The following is a 16067-nucleotide window of genomic DNA, read 5'->3' as shown; positions in this document are numbered from 1 at the left end:
CCCATCCCCCCCCCCCCAAAATGGGGAGAATACAGGGGTCGAACATCTGTTTCCTCTCTGTTTTTATTCCCATCACATCCTGGTCCCTACCCTGACCACAGTGGTGGTCTCGCCACTAATCAGATTGAATATGCTTCCACTCTGGTTCTTCCCAAGAGGAAATTGGGAGGCCACTGACTTCTCAAGGACTGCCAAAGAAAGTTCTGGAAGGAATTCCCCCTGGCCAGTCAAGGAAGCAGAGGTGGCCCTCATCACATTGGAGGGTGGCCCATGCTAATGTGTGGCAGAGGTCCAGGTACGTTAAGATGAACAATTTGTGTTCTGCAAACATATATCCATTGTACACGTTTGCATTTCATTAATTTCCATTTGGTTTACTTTTCCCTGTTTTTAGTTTCCTGGACAAATGCTGTATAGAAAAGGGTCACACCTTTGAAATCCTCAGTGTATCTCTCTGCAGGTGTTTAAAAATAAAACAGATTGGCAGATCATACTAAGCAGAAAGGTGACAGAAAATCTGATTTATTTATTTGAGAACATGGTTCTTAGAGACTAAACAAAGAAATTAGGTGTGACCCTTTTCATACATCTTGATATTTCATTTTCCTCTTACTTATTAACATAAAGCAAAATGTCGAGGTGCATTCATGTTGGAACTACACTTATTCACCAATTGCAATGGTAGCTTGGTACAGACACAAACATTTATTGGCACGCCAATGATGCAGCCCCTTGCCAGCTCATGACTTGCAATCTAGAATTTGTTGCCTCCACTCCCTGCCTCCTGCCATTCCCTCCCCTGGAAATCTTTAGGTAGTGAATGAACTGTACTGCAATACACTGTGGTCCGATCCCCAGGGACTTCTATTGAATTATACCAATTTTACTGTAGTGTGTCTGTGTTCCAGGCTGGTTCATGTCAGTCAGAAATCTTGTTTCTTCCCAGAGTCTTAAACAAATTGTGTGACACTCTCTCTTACCCAAAACATGTCCTTCTCTCGCTTTGTTCATTTCCATCATCCCTGAGAGATTCACTTATAGCGTCACATGGCAAGCATATCTCATACCCTGATGCCCCCCGTCTGGGGACCCTGTCTTGCATGGTCTATAGCAGAATTCCAGAAATGGAATCCACCAGTTCTGGTTGTGATTTGCTGAAAGGAAGTGGGATGGGAGGGAATGGAATAAAGGCATTTGGAAAATTCTTCTCCCAAGACTGGGTAGTGTGCAAGTCTACTTACTCGAAGCACAATCCAATATTTCAATGTCAAGAGCTGTATCTGAACCCTAAGACAGGCTCCATAATTTGCAGGATCCAGTGCCAAATGAAAATGTGGGGCTCCTTGTTCCAAATTATTAAGGATTTCAAGATAGTGACAGTAGAGCCTTAGCTAAGCCTGGGCCTTTCTGAATATAAGGCTCTGTAAGGCACTGGTCATACCCCATGATGCTGGCCCTGTTGGTCATACCCTGTTATATACTCTCTTTTTCCATTCCTTCAGAAATATTCTTAATTGCCATCCCCTCCCCCAACCCAGGCACATGGATGTTCTGGAAGTGAGTCACATACTCAGAAAGGTAAAATGGAAAGCATTTTAATATATTTTATTATATTTTTTTCTTTTTAATGTTTATTTTTGGGAGAGAAAGAGAGACAGAGCATGAGCGGGGGAGGGGCAGAGAGAGGAGACAGAATCCGAAGCAGGCTCCAAGCTGTCAGCACAGAGCCTGACGCAGGGCTCAAACTCACAAACCGCGAGATCATGACCTGAGCTGAAGTCGGATGCTTAACCCACCGAGCCACCCAGGTGCCCCCGCATTTTAATATATTTTTAAAATACCTTGGGTTATTTAAGATTCCTAAATTATGTCCAGCTCCAATCCCCTGATTCTGTGAAAACTGAGAGTCAGAAAATGGCAAAATTGCATTTTTTAAATTTATTTACTCATCCATTTATCCTTTATTTACTGAGCACCTGTGATCCTTTTAGCACTCTCCCAGGCTCCAAGGATTCAATAGTGAGCTAAACAGACATGTCCCTGTCCTTGTGAGGCTCTCTATTTAGAGCGGGAAATGAACTCTGAACAAATAACGATTCACACAAATATTTAATTACAAACTGGGGTAAGAGAAGAAGCATGGTTCTATGAGCAAGCTTGGCCCTAGGTTGTAGGGTTGGGAGTGGGTGGTTAGAAAAGGTTTCCCTAAGTGATCTTAAGCCTCAGTAGATGTTTAAAAAGAGGGAGCCATTCCAGGAAGAGGGAAGAGCAGGTGCTGTGTCAGTGGCCCAACCTTCTGCATGACCCTGGCACACTCCCTGCAGGGGGATGTCCCCCTCTCCTGACTGCTCAGGGCTGAATCTAAGCTGCTCTTACCTGCTGCCTTTTCAGATTCTCTGATTCTTGGAAAAGAAGGATTGGCAGAAGAGCTGAAAATGACCAGGAAGAGGATATACTGGGTCCCCAGGTCTTCTGGTGGCCTCGTGAATCTTGGCATGGACATGAGCGATGACATGGTTTCAGGACTCAGCTATGTAAGTAGGTCTCCTTTGCATCAAAATACCAGGAAACTGAATTGACAGGGTATTCTCAATGGTCACGAATTAGGTTAGAAAATTTTGTCCCATATTTATTCAACCACCTTGATTTCTTTTAATGGATCTCAGGCTTCACAATTAGATGAATTGTACTCTCTGGTCATGACACACCCTCTTGGTCTGTCTATCTACCTATAACCTATCTATCTATCTATCTATCTATTGCCTATTTATCTATATATTTACTTATAATAATACAATAAGCACCGGTAAACCCATCAACAACTCACCACCTTGGACCTTAACAATCACATCCAGCTATTGATCTTCTCCCCGACTTCATTCCCCAGCTTTCCCTACCTGAAGTAAACACTGTCCCAGATCTTTTCTCATCAATCCCTTACTATGCTTCTAAGATACTATTATTTATCCTATATGAAGCCCTAAAGACAATATTCTTTTTTATTTTAGTTGTTTCCCATTTTATCAATTTCTAAAAATGTTTATTTTTGAGAGAGAGAGAGAGAGAGAGAGAGAGAGAGAGAGAGAGAGACTGAGCACAGGTGGGAGAGGGGCAGAGAGCGAGAGATACGGAGTCCGAAGCAGGCTCCAGGTTCTGAGCTGTCAGCACAGAGCACAATGTGGGGCTCGAATCCAAGAACTTGGAGATCATGACCTAAGCCGAAGTCAGCCACTTAACTGACTGAGCTACCCAGATGCCCCTGTTTCCCACTTTATCAAAAGGGTCACATGTAATGTTTGGGGCTTACTTTCTTACTTACTGATTTCTTTTTGGTAGGTTTACTCTCAGAGGGCAACTTGGTGTCACAATATGTGGGTAACTAACTATAGCTCCCTTTATTCTTGTCTACACTGTGTACCACAGATAAAAAAAAATGGGGAGGTAGAGTGACCTGTCCAGAGGCACCCAGTGAATGTAGGGCATACCCAAGGCGGGGACTCAGTTGTCCTAACTCCTGGCCCACTGCTTATTCCCAACCCAGCAACCTTTTTTTTTATTTAAAAAAATTTTTAAATCTTTATTTATTTTTGAGAGAGACAGATAGAGTGTGAGCAGGGGAGGGAAGAGAGAGAGGGAGACACAGAATCTGAAGCAGGCTTCAGGCTCTGAGCTGTTAGCACAGAGCCTGATGCAGGGCTCGAACTCATGAACTGTGAGATCATGACATGAGCCAAAGTTGGATGCTTAATGACTGAGCCACCCAGGCGCCCCTCTTTTATTTTTTTCTTTAAATTGAGGTATAATTGATGTGAAACTTACTAGTTTCAAGTGTACAACATTTATTCAATATTTACATATAGTGCAAAAAGGTCACTACAATATTACTTCCATCATCACATATAATTACAAACTTTTTTCTTGTGATGGGAAATTTTAAGATCTACTCCTTACCAGCTTTAAAACATACAAGGCAGTATTATTAACTGTATCAACCATGCCATACATTATAACCCCATGACTTATTTATTTTATAACTGAAAGTTTGTGTCTTTTCATCCCCATCACCCATTCTGCCCACACCCCACCCCTGCATCTGGCAACCACTGATCTGTTCTCTGAGCTCTTTGTTGGTGTTGTTTTTAAGTTCCACATGTAAGTGAGATCATACAGTGTTTGTCATTCTCTGACTCTAGCAGCTGGATGTGGAAAGATCCATCATCCTTGGGTGGCCAACACTCCAGGACAGTATGAGGTCAGGAAACTGATGCTCTTTTGGTTTTTCTTTCCCAAGAAAACTTACACCCTAGAAGACAGCCCCTGGAGCCAGCAGGTGAGGAAGCCTGAGACACGAGGGACAGCAACAGAGCTCCATTGGGGGAAGTATGATGCTGCCTGGAGAACCATGATTCCCTTCCGTCCCAAGCCACAGTGAGTTCTGAGGGGGAGGTGAGGGGCAGTACCCATTATGACAATGTTCCTCAGACACAAACACATACATCCCTCCCAAAGATGTCTGAACTTTCATGTCACCAGCACAGCGAAATAAGTCTAGAGCAGCCTGAGGCACATCAGAAGGCAGAGTCAGATCATTCATTCATTTATTCTTTCATTCATCTATTTATTCATCCAACAAAGATTCACTGAGAACCTACCAGACACTGTGCTAGACCTCAGAGGAAAAGTACTAAGCAAGGCAGACATGATTCTTGCCCATCATGGGCCACGCACTGGGGAAAAAGACAATAGCAAGTAAACTCATAAATAAACATGTGGTTACAAGCTGCTTGAAGACAGTGCTATGAAGTTTGGGGGAGGGGGAAGGTGGGCGGTGCTGAGGGACATTGAAACAGTGACAACTTGGTAGGTGCTTGGTACTTAAGCTGTGCTCTGGAGGATAAACATGATTTTACCAGGCCAAAGTAAAAGAAGGATGATCTGAGCAGAGGGAACAGCATGTGCAAATGCCTGGCCTTGAGGTGAAAGGAATACAACATGATGTGTCCAGGAACTGAGAAGGAGGCCAGAATCACTGGAATCATGTGTGATGATGGGCATGGCATGAGATGAGATTGCAGAGGGACATAAGTCTCCACAGGGCACATTAAATATGTTAGTCTTCATTCTAAGAGAAATGAGGAGCTATTAAATGCCCTATGATGGTACCCTTAAACTTATGAGTTAAAGAAATTCAATGTATCCTTCTCCAGTAAATCAAAGTTTAAAATAACCATTCCCAAATGTCTTTCTGACTTCTACAATCTTGCTTTCAGGGTCCTGCACAGAATCAGGTACATATTCATTTATTTATCGTCTATGGACAGGACCTTAACATTCTTCTAGAATGATTCTAGAATCATCCTAGAATTGCCACAAGGACTCTGTTTTGTATTAACAATCCCATCTTCTCTCTCACGTTTGCTAAGATTTTATCAACGAACTGGAGTTGTTTTCCTATTTTTTTGAAAACCTGAGCTCCCATCACCACATCACTCCCACTGAATGGCTCTTATCTCCACCAAGAATAAAGAATGTGGGTGCTTAAGTGCGCCCAGGCAGCCTCATTGAGAGAAACATTCTGCTTCTACCAGACCTTGGGCATAGTGGCACCAGCTCACAGATTCTTGCCCTTTCTCTGCAATCATACATGGCCCCACATATCTAGTGATACCTGGTACAGACTCCCACCTTCCTAGTCCCTTCTCTCTCCAGCATGTAGACAAAGGTGTGGCTAGCCTTGCCCAGAATGCACAGTCCACGGCTGGTGGGCAGTGAGGCTGGGAAGGGCCAGTGAGTGGAGAAGAGGGTGTAGCCCAAAACAAAACAGAAGCATCCCATGCATTTGGCATTTTGTATTCTCATCTCTCACCCCAAGTCTTTTTTTTAACTGAATTTTCTTCATATTGAAACATACAGCATTAAAGTCAACTTTGGAAAAAAAGAAGTAGAAATTATATACAATCCCAACACCCTAGTCCAATCATTATTTCTGTATTTGTGAATCATTTCCAGGAATATGACCTTGTCATTCTAGTTTATTTACTTTTTATTCCATTTTTTATTTTTGTGAAAATTACATAAGCAAAATATAGAAAACATGAAACAGTAAGAATCTCTTTTCTTTTATCTTTACCAATTCTAATCCCTTTGTCAAAGTCAACCACTATTAATAATTTGAAATAAATGTATGTATACATGTATAAATGTGTATATATAAAAATGCAAATGCACATGTACGTATAATACATAAATATGTAAATGTGCATATACATAAATATATAAATGTGCATATACATAAATATATAAATGTGTATATACAATTGTTAATAGTGGTTGACTTTATATATATAGTTTTGTCTGCTTTCTCTCATTTCTTCCTTTTTTAAAAGTTTATTTATTTATTTTGAGAGAGAGAGAGAGAGCACATGCGTGTTGGGTAGGGGCAGAGAGAGAGGGAGAGAGAGAATCCCAAACAGGCTCTGTGCTGTCAGTGCAGAGCCTAATGTGGGGCTTGATCCCACAAACCCTGAGATCATGACCTGAGCCAAAATCAAGATTCAAATGTTTAAGTGACTGAGACACCCAGGCTACCCCTTCCTCTTCTTTTTTAATGTTTATTTATTTTTGAGACAGTGAGCATGTGCATGTAAGTGGGGCAGGAGCAGAGACAGAGAGGGGGACAGAGGATCCAGAGCAGGCTCTGTGCTAGCAGCACAGAGCCTGATGCAGGGCTCAGACTCACAAACCGTGAGATCATGACCTAAACTGAAGTCAGACACTTAACTGACTGAGCCACCCAGTTGGTTTTTTTATGTAAGTAAAAATACTTTTTACTTTTATTATGTACGTAAAAATATGATAAATTTCTTGACCCACAAGTGGCCTTTTCTTCCTTTCTTACTATGCTCAGAGCTCATTTCATGTTCTACATATAGGTCAACTCTGTTTGTGGGCGCTTGTGCATTGTTTTCCACATATGGGTATACCCTATTTCTTTTCTTTCTTTTTAAGTCATTCCCCTAATAATAGGTGTTTTTGTTGTTTCTGTTTTTTTTTTAATTATTTGAAGTTTATTTATTTATTTTGAGAGAGAGAGAGTGCACACAGCAGGGGTGGGCAGAGAAAAAGAGAGACAGAATCCCAAGCAGGCTCTATGCCAGGGCTCAAACTCAAAAACTGTGAGATCATGACTTGAACCGAGATCAGGAGTTGGATGCTCAACCAACTGCACCACCCAGGCACCCTTGTTATTTCTGGTTTTTAACTATCACACATAATAGAGTAATAAAAAAAAAAAAACACGCTTTTTTTTTTGTACATCCAGATGACCACACTGTGCTTTTTACATAGTATATAATTCATTCCTGCAAAATCTTGCCCTTGGCTTAATTTTATGTCTTTACAGCCCTTATCATAAGGGCAACTATATGACCTGTGACCTCTCTGCTAGGTTTCCTGCCCCTCAGCCCATGGATGATGCTGGCCTCTTCTCCTACTTCACGTTGTCATGGCTCACCCCACTCATGGTCCGAGGTTTGCAGAGACGCTTAGATGAGAACACCATCCCCCAGCTGTCGGTCCATGATGCCTCAGACAAAAATGCTAAAAGGTAAAGTCTTATTGGACAAACCACTGGGTTGGTTAAAGACCATGTCTTGTGGGATTGGTGACCAAGGATGCTTAAGAGTAGCAGGTAGGGTCTGTCTTCAGACAACCAAAGAATATTGACTCTAGCAAGAGGCCTCACTATACTTCATGCACCCCCTGAAATGGCACTTACTTTATATGTATCGGCTAGAGACCTTTGTCTGGAGCAAGGATTCACATCTTTTACCTGATTTGCCTAAGGGCCCAAGACCCCAAGAAAGTTAGAAATTACTGCCTATTGTCCCTTTTGCTTTTTCTTCTGGATCAGATGTTTACCTATGTCACTCATCATTAAATTCTGGGTTAGTGACTAGTCTCCGAATCCTTAAGTCATCACTAACTAGGTGTGTGGTTAAGGTTCCCACACAACCTACTTCACAAGGTAATATGAGGATTAAAGGGGGGGGGGACGAATAAACGACTTCAAATGTTCTATACTCATGTTCTTACCTCTAGCTACTTCATGAGAGACACCAGGTAGAGAATCACATTATCCAAATATGCTCCAGGAAATGGTAGTCCCTGGAGAGCTTCCCAGAAGAGAGCATTCTGCGGTCAAGAGAGTCTGTGAAATGTGGCATACTTATTGCCAGGTCTCAGAGATTTGTTTACAAAGCAAATTAATGTACTTAAGTCACTGGGAAAACAGAAACTGGTTTAACTTTGACCCATTGCTTCTTGGAATTATTCAGTAAAGAAAAAAAAAGTTTTCAAGGAACACCAACCTCTTGCATAATGCCAGATGTTGATCAGAATCTCACTGGCTACCCGCTATGATGTCAGGCAAGTCATTTACCCTTTCCAAGACCCTGTGTCTTTATGTATAAAATAAAGGATTATGAAATTTATCTCATGGTCCTTCACAGAATTGTTGTAAGAATCAAAAGAGATGGTAAATTCAATATGAAGACCCTGGAAAAATGCCTAGTGCATAATAGACAGCCAAAGTGTTTGTTTGTCCTTCTGTGACCATTATGAGCACAGGATCTCCTGATCTACGTCTATTCACTTAGGGCTCACTGATTCTGCCGTTTTTGTTCTATAACTCACATGAAAGTGTCCACCAATACTTTTTTACAAATCACTCCACTTTGGGATTTTTTTTTTTAAATAATTATCCATGCATTCACACCTTTACAGAGGCTTCTTTCTCTGTGTTCACCACTGAACCAGCAGGGTTCTGGGGTGCATCTTCCCTAGTCCTTCAGGAGAACTACTTTGACTTCTGTGAGGATTTGCTGACAAACTGCCAGCCATCAATCGTCACTACCACTCACATCAGCCACAGCAGCAGAGCCACCATTGTCACCACCATCACCTTCATTATTACTATCACAATTCGTATTTCTCATTTGCCCATCCAGCACCTCCCATGACCATTACAAAAGGGTTATGAAGTAAATAGGAAAGATGCGATTTCCCCCATTTACACTTGAAGAAACTGAAAACTCAGAGAAGCAAAATTATGTTCCTTGAATCATAGTTAATGAATGGAGGAGGTGAAGTTTGAAACCATGTCTTTTGAAGAATTTTTTCTTAATTTATCTTAATGTTTGTTTATTTTTGAGAGGGGGGGAGAGGCAGAGAGAGAGGGAGACACAGAATTGGAAGCAGACTCCAGGCTCCGAGCTGTCAGCATAGAGCCCGACACGGGGATTGAACCCATGAACCATGAGATCATTACCTGAGTCAAAGTCAGACGCTTAACCGACTGAGCCACCCAGATGCCCCTGAAACCAAGTCTTTTGAATCTGGTAATCATGGTGAGAAATTGATACAGTTGCTAAGAGAGTTGAGAGCAGGCTATGGGGAAACTTGGATTTGTTTAGTCAAAGTGGAACAAACTCCAGAGCTTTTTATCTCTGTGGATTGGGTTACATGTGGGGATAGAGCTGGAATGAAGGGAGGTGGCCCCAAAGTTTGGCCCATGAATAATGAAATCCTCTAACACATATGGGTGTCATTTTTGCTTTACTTACCTAGGGCCCAGACCCCCCAAGTTATCTGGCCCACACAGATGGGCATGGGATAGGACAGTTGTTTTATAAATTCAGGGAGGAAAAAGCAGCCTGGAGTTTTGATAGCAGGTGAGGGAAGGTAGGACAGGAAAATTCTCATGATGTTTGTTTCCTTCTGGCTTTAGGCTGGGCACAAGTGTCCATGGCTATAGGAGTGAAGGGTAGAAAGTACTAGAAATGCCTGCCATGAGAGCCTTAGTGACATAACATGCATAAGCAGTGCTGCTCTCAGGCCCTGAGCACAAAAGTTGGCTCTCCATGCTCCTGCTCTGTAAGTAGTCCTGGAGCCCCTGGGCATCGTCCTTGATGTTCTCACTATGGGCAGTGGTCATTGCCTTCCAGAGAGTGGAACATGATGGAGCAGGAGCCAGGAAGTAAAAGGGCACGTGCCAACATGATGATTGCAGCTGAGAGGCTGGATTGTGGATGTGTGGGAGGCATCCTGGGCCACATTAAGACTCTGGAAGCTGTAAGCACCACAATGGCTATTTTCCAGTCACCAGCTCCTGTATCAAATATAATACAAAATAAAAGAGAAGTATGAGAGAGTCAACAAAATTCTTAATTTCTGTCATGATAACTTCTTTGATGCTTTCTTGAAATATTGCTTTTCAATTTTTTCCTCCAAAGAAATGTTTTTGGTGTTCTTGTGTTGCTGGTGTCACACAAACAGCCTAGACATCATTCACTCAGATTGGCAAAATAAGGGCACATTTTTATATTTATTTATTTATTTTTTTAAGTTTCTCTTAAACTTGAGTTAATTAATTAATTAAAATGTTTATTTAGTTTTGTGGGGGGAGAGGCAAACAGAGAGGGGGACTGAGGATCTGAAGCAGGCTCCATGCTGACAACAGAGAGCCCGATGCAGGGCTCGAAATTACAAATCATGAGATTATGACCTGAGCAGAAGTCAGGCACTTAACTGAGTGAGCCACCTAGGTGCCCCTAGGGGCACTTTCAGTTAGGTGGTCCAACATTGGGTCGCCCTTTAGGGGGCTTTGAAATAAGTGGAGGGACTTTTTGGAGGTCATAGTTTTGGGTTTTATGAATCTTAATCTGTGTATAAAAAAAAGAGTGACATTATTCGAAGTCTTAGGCTATTTCCTCAACTAAATGTATTCTAGGATAACAAAATAGTTGATGAGATAAAGTTATTTCTTATAGAAAAATTCAAACTACTACATACAGAAGGAATGCCAGAATTAGAAATCATAATTTTGCCAGCACTAATGGAAGTGGATCTAGGCAATGGTCATCAATGATGAGGAATGAATGGCGGTGAATGAGTCAGGCTGATACACCTTAATCCGCTGATACACCTTTATCCACCGATACCCTGAACATTACTAATAATGGGACAGCTGACCTTGTGTCTTCTAATGTTATGCAAAAGAGGTACACTACATCACCTATTAAATATTTTTGCCAGCTGACCTGAATTCTGAATTTCATTAAGCCTCTAGATCTAACTAAGAATTTAATAGATACAGAGCATAGAAGGTTATATTAGACAAGACAGGGATGTAATCAGTCAAACCCAGAATGTGGGAAATTCTATGGGATAAATGACCCAATTTCTTCAACAAACAAATGGCAGAACGTGCAGAGAAGGGGAAACTGCTACAGGTTAAAATGAGATGCAAGAAATCTATCAGATTTGTCTTTTAAATGCAATGTGTGTGGAATGACTGGGTGGCTCAGTCAGTTAGGCATCTAACTCTTGATCTCCCCTCAGGTCTTGATTTCAAGGTTGTGAGTTCAAGCTCCATGTTTTGCTCCATGCTGGGTGTGGAGCCTACTTTTAAAAAAATAATTAAATGCAATGTGTGGACCTTGTTTGGATCTTAGGCAGACTGACTATAAAAATGTGTTTTTGATGTAATTAGAGAAATTTGAAAAAGACTGTGTATTAAATGCCATTAAGGATTTTATTAATATATGTAATTAATATATTATATTCATATATAATAATTAATTGCTATAATAATTAATAATCATTAATTAATAACTATTATAAGGTCGCTGTAGGGTTTTTTAAAGGCCTTATCTGGAACAGATACATCCTGAAGCATTTGTAGATGAAATGATATGTCTGGGATTTGCTTGAAATTCTCCAGCCAAAAAAAAAAAAAAAAAAGACAAACAGGAAGAGAGAGGAAACACTAAAGTCATATATCAATCATTCTTGAAATGGGAATGGGTATTTAGGGAGATTCCCTACGTCCTTTCTACTTTTGTGAGGTTTGAAAACTTCTGTAACAAAGCTCGCAGGCTTGCAAGACATATGACATGTGGGTGACATATGCAAAGGGACTTCACTTGGTTCACTTTTCCTCTTGTCAAGGCTCTGCCTCCTTTGGGAAGAAGAAGTCTCAAAGCATGGGATTGAAAAAGCTTCAGTGCTCCGAGTGATGATGAGGTTTCAAAGAACAAGGGCTATTTTGGATGTATTTCTGTGTTGCTGCTTCTCTGCCATGAGCGTGCTAGGGCCGGTAAGTGGCTGACTTCATGAGGTTTGGGGGACTCCAGGCTTTAGAAATTAGCACGTTAGGGGTGCCTGGGTGGCTCAGTTGATTAAGCGCCTGACTTCAGCTCGGGTCATGATCTCATGGTTTGTGAGTTTGAGCCCCGTGTCTGACTCTGTGCTGACAGCTCAGAGCCAGGAGCCTACTTCGGATTCTGTGTTCCCCTCTCTCTCTGTCCTTCCCCTACTCACACTTTGTCTCTGTCTCTCTCCAAAATAAATAAACATAAAAGGGAAAAAAAAGAAATTGGCAATTTCAAGTCCACACCGGGAGTTGGGGACTGTTTGCCTCTCAACTGCTACTCAGAAGATAAAGAACTTTTGGAGGCAGTAGAGCTAGTAGTTAGGAATGTGAATTCTTTTTGTTTGTTTGTTTTAAAGTTTATTTTTGAGAGAGGGAGAGAGTGCACATGCATGCAAGCTGGGGAGGGGCAGAGAGAGAGGGAGACAGAGGATCTGAAGTGGGCTCTGCATTGACAGCAGAGAGCCTGATGTGGGGCTAGAACTCATGAATACCATGAGATCTTGACTTGAGCCAAAGTTTAACTGACTGAGCCACCCAGGCACTCAGCAGTGTGAGTTCTGCAGCCATCGCTTGGGTTCAAACCTTGGCCCTGCCACTTAATTGCTGGGTGACTTTAGGCAATGTGTTTATCTTCTCTGTGTCTTAGTTTCTTCAAGGAACCCCAAGACACTCTTAGTGGTTGACCTCATGGAAACCTCCATGTATAAATTGGATGGCATAACATTACCTGCCTCTCAGGGTAAATTTAAATGAGATAGAACACAGCCTGACTCAGTATGAGCTAGCTGCTTTGAGAAATGGCTGAGCAGCTCTGGGAATGTAGGTGGCAGGAACTAATGGAGGACCAATGTACCATGGTTGGGATGAACTAGCTTTATTTCCTGTCCTCCAGGTCTTCAGGCCAAGATTCTAAGTGCAGAGAGTAAGTCCCATTGTCCCAGCTGGGGTCACATGCTCACCAGTTAGCCAGCAGAGCATAGGGCTCTTTGACAATCTGGCCTAGACTGCATGCCATGGGACAGGTGCAAGTCTTTCCAGATGAAAATGGGAGTGCTATTACCAGCTAAGAGGAGAACGGATGTAGGTCAGGAAGGAACAACAGCTGATGACACACAGAGATATGTGACTAGGTGACAGTGTGCTGGATATTCTCCATTTGTCCCTCTAGCTCCATCTTCCACCATTCCCCATGCTGCCCTGTGCCCCTAATGCATGGCCTGTATGGATCATATTAATGGGGTCCCCCTGCCCTCTGGCTTCTGGTTGGGTTGGACCAATGGAAGACTACAATAGGAGACTGCAGGGAAGGAGAAAGTGAAGGCAGTATATTTATTTCTCTGACTGCCTCCTTCCCTGACACTGGAGGTTGGGGACCAGACTTCTGGGAGGAGCCCTTTCTGTATGACTTTCTCCTTCTGGATTCCAGTGACCTAACTCTACCCTGTCCCTCCAGGTCTGGAAGGTAACAGTTCCCTGCTGTCACTAGCTTCATGTGTTCTGCCATTCCTTGTTGGATTTCCCAAATTCTGCCCACACCTTCATAAATAGTCACTTCATCAGCTCCTGAGTTACCCCTTTTGGGTGTGTGTTCTGTTTCCTGTCAGGCCAAGCTATGAGGTGGCAGAGCCAGGATTCAGATCTGGGTCTGTTCAACTCCTGTCTCCTCCAAGGGGACTGTGAGCTTGAGAGCAAGGTTATGTTTCAGTTAGTTTTGATCATTTTTAAAATGTTTTTATTTTATTTTATTTTTGAGAGAGAAAGAGAGAGAGAGATACCAAGAGAGCACAGCAGGGGAGGAGCAGAGAGAGAGAAAGAGGGAGACCCAGAATCTGAAGCAGGCTCTAGGCTCTGAGTTGTCAGCACAGGAGCCCAATGCAGGATTCAAACTCACGAACTGCAAGATCATGGCCTGAACCGAAGTCAGATGCTTAACTGACTGAGCTACCCAGGTGCCACAGTTTGGGTCATTTAATAAGCTCCCAGTCTTGACCTGAGGACCTCACACACAGCCCATGTTTATTATGCCTGAAAGGATGGAGAAGTCTGAATAATTCAAACTCCTGTTTCCTTCTAGATGCTGGTTATACCAAAGATCCTGGAATATTCTGAAAAGCAGTCGGGGAGTATTGCCTATGGAGTAGGCCTCTGCTTTGCCCTCTTTCTCATTGAGTGCATGAAGTCCCTGTGTCTGTGTTCCTGCTGGGTCTTCAACCAGCGCACAGGCATCAGGTTTCGTTCTGCTGTTTTCTCCTTTGCCTTTCAGAAACTAATGCAATTTAAGTCTCTAACACACGTCACCACAGGAGAGGTGAGTGTCTGGGACTGGATACTGGAGGCCATGCTTACCTAGCCTTCCTCCAGACATCCCTGCTCTGGGGGCGGGGAGAGGGAGGAAAAGGAGTTAGAAAATGAGGAATAAAGAGAAGAGAATTCCTAGGATGAGTGTCGATAATCACCAAGAACTACCTCTGGAGGCAAGAACAGGTCAACGGTAACCCAGGGGGATGCCACTTCCATTTAGAGGACTTGAAAGAGATTTATTGAACCCATAGTTACTGAGGTCTACTCTGTTCTAGGCCCTGAGGATACAGCAGTGAACAGAAAGACACCAATCCTCAGTTTAAGCACATTGGAAAGTGTACCCCCTCACCCAGCCTGGGGAGGAGGGTAAGGGAGGGACATGCTCAGGGAAACCAAGGGAGGAGCGATTGTAGATTATCTCTCAGCATGTTAATTCTTGTCTGTGAAAGAGGAGTACTTAGAGCTGCCTGGTTACCAGTTCCCTGCTCTTGCTCTCCTTACAAACAAACAAACAAATGACAGAAATTAGAAAAAGATGCTCCAGCTTATGACCTTCAGTCATGGGAGTATTGGAACTTTATATATTAATTTCATGTTCCCTATTTTTCAGTTGCTTACCGGTTGCCTCAAGGAGCATGGATTGCTTTTATATTCAAACAGACATTTGATGGGACACCTCGGTGGCTCCGTCAGTTAAGCGTTTGACTCTTGATCTCGGGTCTTGATTTCAGGGTCGTGAGTTCAAGCCCCATGTTGGGCTCCGCACTGGGTGTGAAGCCAACTTTAAAAAAAAAAAAAAAAAGGAAAATAAACAAACATTTGAATTTTTGGAATAGGCAGTGCTTCTTTGACTTCTTCCTTTTGCCATCTGGCATCAGCAACTGTCTAACCTTACCTACTTTTGTCTCCACTCCTCCATCCCCAGGTTGGTTTCTTCCCTTTGGCCAGGCCTGGCTTAACCTCCAGTTCTCAAACACACCAGGCATTTCTACCTCCAGGCAACGTTTTTCACGTCACCCCTGCCATTCTATAATCCCATTCATCCTTCAAAGCCCCATTAAGGTGTCCTCTCCTTCACAACAAAATTGCTAAACCCCACTGTCTACTCCCACCAAGCACAAATCTGGCTGCCCCAGATGAGCCTCCTTCAAAGACATAAACCCTTTCAGATTCACTGCTCTATCCCTCAAAATGCCAATGTTTGAATTACACAGGACAGATGTCCAAAACAATGTCTGCTAAATTGACCACTGCCAGGTGGATCTTTTTCTAAACTCAGTAGCAAACATAAGGTATTTGTTATCATTGTTACCATTATTCTTCACCATTTTTTTAGTCTTGGAACCTTAGGCAAGGTTCCATGCCGTCTCTCTGAAGCTGTAGAATAATAATAAGACCAGCCTTACAGGATTGTTGTCTCATAGGATTAAATGAGTTAGTACATGTAGGAAGGGGACAGTGTTTTAGAAGTGTTAGATTGTATTACTGATTTCTGTTAGGCCTTGAGCATGGGGGCTCCTTGTTGTCCTGCATTTGACTGGAGTTGAAATCC

At 42.5% G+C, this 16067-nt stretch overlaps 1 protein-coding gene across 3 annotated transcripts in view; it reads left to right on the top strand.

The window, feature by feature from the left end:
• Positions 1 to 16067, top strand: part of LOC131499080 (ATP-binding cassette sub-family C member 12) — a 174680-nt gene that overhangs the window by 6682 nt on the left and 151931 nt on the right. For all 3 annotated transcript variants that reach the window (XM_058706805.1, XM_058706804.1, XM_058706802.1), the window contains exons 2-6: positions 2392 to 2534; positions 4292 to 4428; positions 7448 to 7606; positions 12010 to 12157; positions 14289 to 14522. In XM_058706805.1, the coding sequence (XP_058562788.1) occupies positions 2436 to 2534; positions 4292 to 4428; positions 7448 to 7606; positions 12010 to 12157; positions 14289 to 14522 (777 nt within the window). In that variant the 5' untranslated portion in view covers positions 2392 to 2435. The remainder of the gene's footprint in view (positions 1 to 2391; positions 2535 to 4291; positions 4429 to 7447; positions 7607 to 12009; positions 12158 to 14288; positions 14523 to 16067) is intronic.

Source organism: Neofelis nebulosa, chromosome 17 (genome assembly GCF_028018385.1).
Source record: "Neofelis nebulosa isolate mNeoNeb1 chromosome 17, mNeoNeb1.pri, whole genome shotgun sequence".
In the NCBI taxonomy this organism is placed as follows: Eukaryota; Metazoa; Chordata; class Mammalia; order Carnivora; family Felidae; genus Neofelis; species Neofelis nebulosa.
Note: the sequence above shows the minus strand (reverse complement) of the source record. Positions and strands in the feature narration are given on the sequence as shown.